The sequence below is a fragment of the Hevea brasiliensis genome, chromosome 7 (assembly GCF_030052815.1).
Source record: "Hevea brasiliensis isolate MT/VB/25A 57/8 chromosome 7, ASM3005281v1, whole genome shotgun sequence".
NCBI classification, from domain to species: Eukaryota; Viridiplantae; Streptophyta; class Magnoliopsida; order Malpighiales; family Euphorbiaceae; genus Hevea; species Hevea brasiliensis.
Window position 1 is genome coordinate 7,876,171 of NC_079499.1, and position 8,718 is coordinate 7,884,888.

General features: G+C 25.6%; 1 protein-coding gene across 1 annotated transcript; it reads left to right on the plus strand.

Moving 5' to 3' along the window:
• The first annotated feature begins 4,391 nt into the window (after positions 1-4,391).
• On the plus strand, positions 4,392-5,096 carry LOC110647711 (uncharacterized). Its single transcript, XM_021801675.2, has 2 exons — positions 4,392-4,402; positions 4,499-5,096. Exons 1-2 carry the CDS (start codon positions 4,392-4,394, stop codon positions 5,094-5,096), a joined length of 609 nt encoding a protein of 202 aa, XP_021657367.2.
• The last annotated feature ends 3,622 nt before the right edge of the window (positions 5,097-8,718 follow it).

Below are 8,718 nucleotides of genomic sequence, written 5' to 3' on the forward strand. Positions count from 1 at the left end.
AGTTTCATTCAATTTTGAATCCAAATCACGAGTAGGACATTTGTCGTAATTGAAGAGGACCTTGAGCGCTCGCCTGGTAATTTTATTACATTCGAACCCATGATGCATCTCATTGCCCTTCTGTGCGCTGCTTCATATTCATAGAAGAAATGAAGCAACAAAAAAGCTGAAGAAAAGAAACAAAATTAAAGAAGCTTAAATAGCAATGATCTTACCTGTTTTCTCCACTGCTAAAATAGGAGTGGTAACCTATTGTTTTCATCTTCTCCTTAGCATCAAAGCTAACAGAATCAGGGCATGCCGGATGAGTTAAGTCTGCTTTCAGAGAGGAAATCTATGATTACGTATTTAATTTACAGAAGAATATATACATCATGGAGGGAGAGAAGAGGAGCTATATACTTGCAAACGCCGGCTTGTGTGTGAGAGAGAGCGTCGCAGATGAAATCATCACTGTTGCTACTATCCGATTTAAGCTTCTGGTTGCCATCGGCATGAGAAAGCGTCTGCTGTGACTTCGTATTACTTACAAATCTGTAGATGGCTGCAATTCACAAGGTTTAGTAGGCTTCTAGATCTTTTAACATCAGAAAGGAGAGAGGTGAATCGATCTTTTATATCAAATTATGGTCCATTCCATTAATTATTCTAACGTAATAATTTATAATTTTTATTAGATGGATGAGTTCATACTTAAAAAAAAAAAATTATTTGGCTCTATTTGAGGGCTAATTATTAGGTACACGGGAATACTAAAATATAATATTCACTCTCTCACAGAAAGTGGACCCTTCTTATAATATAGATACTGGGTCTCACATGATTGTGAGGAATAGTATATGTGCACTGGGTACACCTAATAATTCTTCTATTTGAGATTAAATCCGAGAGTTTATACCTTCTTTGTGTTTAAATTACAATAATTATAGTATTTTTCTATTTATATATAAACAAAGAAAGAAGAGAGGAGACTCTAAGTTAAAATTTTTCAAAATTATTGATATATATAGTACAACATTTATATTTTATTTTTTATCAATTGAATTTTAAATACTTTATATTAATGAATTTTATTTTAATTTATAAATAATTATAATTTTATTAAATGAAAATTTATAAATAATATTATTTTTTTATATAAATAATTCTGATTAAAATTTGAAACCGAGATTTCACTGAATTAAGCTATCAATGTTTTAATATCCATATAAAAATCCAATTATGTCACAAGGTGACCAAGACTAAAAAGTCTTGGCCGTCCATAGGCTCAGATGATAAGAGTAAAAGGTTTTATTTGAAATAAATTATTTATAAAAAAAATTAATTAAATTATTATATAATTATATTTAATTTTTATTTTTTTGAAAATAAAATTTTAATTAAAAATAATTAAATTTTTTTATTATAAATATAAAAACTAAAAAAAAAAGTCGTTGGAGATATTATAAAGTATTATCACTTCTCATTTCTAAATTGAAAGTGCATATTATATATTTTTAAAAAAATTCTTTAATATTTACTAAATTTAAAATTATAATTTTTTTTTTTTTCAGTTATGACCAAATGATGATGAGTGATGTCTCAAATCATCAATGCGATCAACCCCAATAAATAGAAACGCCTCAGGGGAAGTCTTCGTTGACTATGTTTCGCATGTGAAAATTAAGTACAGGTATTTGTAATTGCGCTTCACCCACCATTACAACAAAACAATAATTGAGGTATGCAACCGGCATTCATGCTTACAGCTGCCAACGATAACTGTTAATTAATCGGCTAAATGGATAATTTCAAACTTAACTTCTTTGTCAAAATTCAAAAAGGTAGCAATATATATATATATATGCTCTGCTTCTCTCTAGATACATTTTCCTTTTTTTTTTTTTACTTTAATTTTATTTTGAAAGCAACTTATAAGTGTTTTTATGATAACATTGTTTTTTTTTAAATATATAACTCTTAGATTTATATTTGTTTAGAATAGATTATAAATATATCATTATTAATAAATTTTAATTAAATAAATTATTAAATTTATCACTATTAATATATTTTAAATTTTTAATAATATTTTATCTCTTTTAATAGAATTATTATGTATTTTTATTATTAAGTTATTTTGTTTATTATAAAAGAGTTGTAAATATTTCTTTTGATAAAAGATTTAAATTTAAAAATTATCTAATAAACCTCGTAAAAAGATTATGAAGTAAAAAGATAAAGCTCACAGCTTGCTTATTAATAAATTTATATATTTTATTAATATTATTATATTTTTTAAATTTTTTATATTATTTTTTATGAATATTTATTTATATAAAAATATAATAAATTGATTGATATGTACTTCTCTTTTATGCAAAAATTTTCTGTTATTTTGGAAGCTTGACTTAGGTGAAAGAAAGCAAATTGAAGCTTAACTCACAGAGGTAGTAAAAAAAAGAGAGTTGAAATTAGGTATATTTATTGTAATTTGTTTTTCTTATTTGAAAAAAAAAAACTTTTATTGTAATTTGTTCTAGATTGTATGTGGTGTTTGATTCTGTTATTACTAGATATATGTTTAGTCTTTTAGGGCAAAGATAAGGGGGTGTCATGAGAATCTAGACATTTATTGTTATATATATTCAATTCTTTTGTCATTGTTTGAGATCTTTTCATCATTGACCTGCTTTTGTTATATTTATTTAATTAAAATTTAAAATTTTATAATTTTAAAAATAATTTTATTATTGCTTAATTAAGAATAAAACTTTAACTATAATTATAAAAGTTTAACTATATTCATATTTAGAAATAATATCTCCAAACATAAAGAAAAAAAAATAATATAAATACTATTTATTTTCTTTTATATATATATATATATATATATATATATATATATATATATATATATATATATATAAGATCTTTAATGAAAAATAATAATTAATTAAAATTTTACTTAAGTGAAAAGTTTAATTTTTTATTTTAATATTTATAATTTTCATATTTATAAAATAATTAGATTAAATATTTTTTTATAATTATTTTAATAATAAATATATTTATAAATTATTTTTTATTAAATACATTAATAATTTATTAATTATTTATAATTATTTTAATAAAATATATAATTATTTAAAATTTTAAATATTAATTTTTAAATTATATTTTATAAATTAAATTAAATACTTCTTAGATAATCAATGACGTCAGCCAGAATGACTGAAATGACTGATTGAGTATGATTTCACACGTCAAAGTCGTGATAAGTACTTTGTCGTTGTTTTTAATACAACAAGACAAAAACATTAATATGAGTATTTTATATGGTTAGATAATACGAATAAAATAATTTTCTTGGTTGCTGTGAATGAATAATTTTCTAAACGTGGCAGTTTTCTAAAAGCCAGCCTACATATGGAAACAAAATTAATTGCACGCGCAGCACCATACCTGGACCTACAAACTACAAATATCAGGTATCATGTAAAGTAATGCCCTTTGATAAAATAATAATAATAATAATAATAATAATAATAATAATAAAATCTTGAATAAACAAATAGTACTTAATTTACTAATTTGTTGCAGGTTTTATTATGTATTAACAATTAATTATTTTTAAGAATAATATTATAATAATATAAGTTATTGTAAAAATTTACTCTTTTACTCAGAGAATGTTAAGTATTATTGGTAAAATCTAATTATTAAGTTTAGCATTGCTTTCATTAAAATGATTTAATTCAATTAAAGTTAACTTTTTCTTATTCATATTCTTTTTAAAATTTCTTAGTCTTTTTATATAGTACGCCCACACTCCCCTTTGAATTAAACTTTAAGCTTTTAAGTTCAATTATCTCTCGGAGTGCTGCTTGCGATAATTCACTTAGGGTTTTGCTTTTTCTTTTTATGGCTTGACTCTATAAGTATAAACTTTTTTACTAGCTAATGGATCCATTTGGGCCTACGATTTGCCCTGCCATGGTTTTTCAAATCTTGAATTTGTAACATGCTCTGATATCAGGTAAAATTTACTTTTTAACCTAAAAAGTGCTAAATATTGTTGATAAAATCTAATTATTGAATTTGAGGTTATTTCCATTAAAATGCCTACCAATTGGATTCAACTCTTGTAGTCTTTTAATGTGGTACCCCATCAAAATTAAAAAAATCTTTTAATTTTTCCATATTATGACTTGTACTGTACAGTAATCAAAAAAATAAATTTAAAATATTGTATATGAAGTTAAATAAATATCAAAAGAAACATGGTAGATATCCATCCAAAACATGCAACGATTTTCTGGCTATATATACCAAGTAGCTAAGCAGAAATTTTCCGGGCTAGCCTATAGCAACTTGCATAATCACCTTCCATTGCAATAACGAGAAACAGTATGGCTGACAGGTACTTAATTAATTATTCTCTTTCCATTTGCTTAATTAATTACGGTTTGTGTATATTATATACAGCTAACTATGTTTTTTTTACTAATGAATTTAGGGGAGCAACTTCTCAACTACTGAATGATGGAAAAGACTGGTGGCAGGAAAGACTGGAAGAACTTGAAAAATTTAAACAGGTTCAAACAAGCGCGTTGGATGACCTTGTTAGTGTGAACTCCCTTTTCACAATAGCCATTTTCTTGGGCTTATCGTTCGCCTCTCCCACCGAACAGAGCATTGATAATCGACCCGAATGTGCACCAGACGTCAAGATGGAAAAGAGGCTCGTCATGTATGAAGTTGTATCGTTCGCTTGCTTCCTCCTTTCGAGCCTGGTGGCGAAATCACTCAAGCTTTTCATCAATTTCCAAAACACCAAAGATGATCTGGACATTGGAAATCCTCATCCATATCAAGTAATAAAGCCAAGTAGAGGTTTCATGATCCTGTTATCGGTGTTGGCATCGACGGTTGGGGTTGTGTTTTTGACGCTTTCAATGGTTGATGTTGTTCAGATAAAGATAGGGAAGATGTCTTGTGGGATTCATGAGACTCAAGCTGCTGTAATATCACTGTGTACCATTGTGGCTCTGGCTCTCATCATTTATTTGCCTTCTACTGTGACAACTATTTTACGCTGTATGTTTAATTTTTAGCCGACTGGACGCGGTTACATGTCTCTGTAATAGTGAGACCGATCCGATTGGAATAATTAGATGTTTTTGTATTGAACAAGAAATAAGAATGCTCTTCACCACCAAAGGAAAGTGCTATTTTGTATCAATAAATAAATAAATAAAAGTGCTTTGTGTTTTTCTTTTTGCCCTAGAAGGCAGATTTATTGGGTTTATATTTTCTTAACTTCTCGTTGAAATTGGGTTCTCAATTATATTTTTTAATTAGCATGTAAGTGATAACTAATTTGACACAAGATTTATTAATAATATTTTTAATAGAAATATATTAATTTTATTATTAAAAAATAAAAATTATTATTTTAAATTTTTAACTAAAAATTGGATCTATTTAAATTTAAGCAGAAAGATGTAAGTTAATTAAAAAATAAAAATGAACTTATTTAAACTTCTGCTATTTCAATATCTAATAGCTATATTCCAATGAAATTTAACTACTGCTTTTCAATGTCCTTTCAGGATTAAGCGGAGCACTGAGAAGATTAAAGACATACTTATGAAAGCACTGGATGACCTTGTTAGTGTGAACTCAATCTTTAAATAATCTTTAAACAAAAAGTAAACCCTTTAAATTTTATATTAGGCATTCTATTTTTACAATTGAATTTCAATAAAATTTAAACAAATTTATGATTGTCTATATCTATAGTTATATTAAATACAACGTAAACAAGGTTTTTTTTTTTAATAAAAAGTTATATATATGAACAATAATTTAACTAGAATATCTGAAAACACATAGATAATTAATACGGACACTATTTTTTAGGAAAAATATAATTATATATAATTTCATATTAGTACATTTTATAATGTGAAATATATGTGTAAAACATCTTAAAGAAATATAATAATTATATACTTAAAATTATTTAATTATCAAATTTTAAAATAACAATTATCGAAAACCAATCCTGCATTTTACCAATTTTTTTTTTTCCAATTGTCACAAAATGAAAATCGATGGGTGCGGTCATTGTTTGAGCAAAACTTAAATCATCAATGACATCAGCTCCAATAATCGAAAAGACTAACCTGAAATCCTCGTTGACGGTGATTTCACGTGTTAAAAGTTAAAACTAAAGACATTGTATTTTTTCTTTTAACAAACAAAAAAATATTAATTGTGGGTCCAGCATTCATCGCTAAGCTGCCAATAACAATAACAATAACAATTGAATAAGAATAATAATTTTGACCCAACATTCATTTATGAAAGTATTGCAAGGTATGGTCTCGGTAGGTGCAGTGAAAATGAATGAAAATTAAGTATATGTAATTTTCTTTCAAGGAACAACAAATATCAATTGAGTGTTAATGTCCCACGTTAGTTTAAGATTAAGATAGGGGTAATGCATCTCTTAAATGGCCTTGAACACACCTCTCCCATTGAGCTAGCTTTTAGAGGGTAAGTCAAGCTCGACTCATTTTCTTACGACTATATAATAAAGTGAGAATCATTTAGTAAATTATACAAAAAGAATAAACAATTTTAAAAAATAATTTTAAATGTAAAAAAAAATTTGAAAAATTTTAAAAAAAATTATTTCCATGAACTGTAAAGTGAGAATGATTTTAAGTATATAACTATTTCAAGTTTGAGTTTTAAAAGAAGTGATTTAATAAAAAAAAGTAAAAAACTAATATGTTATCCAAAAAATTGTGGAAGGGGGAGTGGATAAAAAAATTGTTATGAATTGTAGATATATGAAGTCTTACCCAAAAAATTGATGGACATGCATTAGACGATAGTAAGGTCTAAATTAGCATGCGAAATATATCTGTTGATGTGAAATTTCATAAACATTTATGTGTGATAAAGAAGATAAAAGAACAAAAAAAATAATAATTGTGTGTGAACTCAGGGCATGTAATTTTTTATGAAGTAAGTGTCAAATCTAATAGATCAATTGAGACTTGAAAAATTGCGATCTTAAAGATAGCAAAATAAATTAATGATTCAATAAAGAAAGTAAAAAACTAATATATTATATCAAGTCTTATCCAAAAAATTGTAGAAAGAGGAGTGGATAAGAAAATTGTTATGAATTGTAGACATATGAAGTCTTACCAAAAAAATTGATGGACATGTATTAGACGATAGTAAGGTCAAAATTAATGTGTGAAATATATCTGTTGATGTGAAATTTCATAAACATTTATCTGTGATATAGAAGATAAAAGAAAAAAAAATAATTGTGTGTGAACACTGGACATGCAATTTTCTATGAAGTAGGTGTCAAATCTAATGGATCAATTGAAACTTGAAATATTGCGATATCAAAGATAGCCACATAAATTAATGATTCAATAAAAAAGTAAACAAACTAAAATGTTATGCCAAAAATTGAGGAAGGAGAAGTGGATAAGAAAATTGTTATGAATTTTAGATATATAAAGTCTTACCCAAAAAATTGATAGACATGCATTAGACGATAGTAAGGTCTAAATTAATGTATAAAATATATCTGTTGATATGAAATTTCATAAAAATTTATGTGTGATAAAGAAGATAAAAGAACAAAATAATAATAATTGTCTGTGAACCCTGGACATGTAATTTTCTATGAAGTAAGTGCCAAATCTAATAGATCAATTGAAACTTGAAATATTGCAATCTTAAAGATAGCCAAATAAATTAAAGATTCAATAAAGAAAGTAAAAAACTAATATGTTATATCAAGTCTTATCCAAAAAATTGCGGAAGGAGGAGTGGAGAAAAAAATTGTTGTGAATTGTAGATATATGAAGTCATACCCAAATAATTGATGGACATGCATTAGACGATAGTACGGTCTAAATTAATGTGTGAAATATATCTGTTGATGTGAAAATTCATAGACATTTATGTGTGATAAAGAAGATAAAAGAACAAAAAAATAAAAATTGTGTGTGAACTTTAAACATGTAATTTTTTATGAAGTAGGTGCCAAATCTAATAAATCAATTGAAACTTGAAATATTGCGATCTTAAAGATAGCCAAATAAATTAATGATTCAATAAAGAAAGTAAAAAACAAATATGTTATATCAAGTCTTATCCAAAAAATTGTGGAAAGAGAAATGGATAAGAAAATTATTATGAATTGTAAATATATTAAGTCATACCCAAAAAATTGATGGACATGCATTAGAAAATAGTAAGGTCTAAATTAATGTGTGAAATACATCTGTTGATGTGAAATTTCATAAACATTTATGTGTGATAAAAAAGATAAAAGAACAAAAAATTAATAATTGTGTGTGAACTCTGGACATGTAATTTTCTATGAAGTAGGTGCCAAATCTAATAGATCAATTGAAACTTGAAATATTGCGATCTCAAAGATAGCCAAATAAATTAATGATTCAATAAAGAAAGTAAAAAACTAATATGTTATATCATGTCTTATCCAAAAAATTGTGTAAGGAGGAGTGGATAAGAAAATTGTTATGAATTGTAAATATATTAAGTCTTACCAAAAAAATTGATGGAAAAGCATTAGACAATAGTAAGGTCTAAATTAATGTGCGAAAGAGATATGTTGATGTGAAATTTCATAAACATTTATGTGTGATAAAGAAGATAAAAGAACAAAAAATT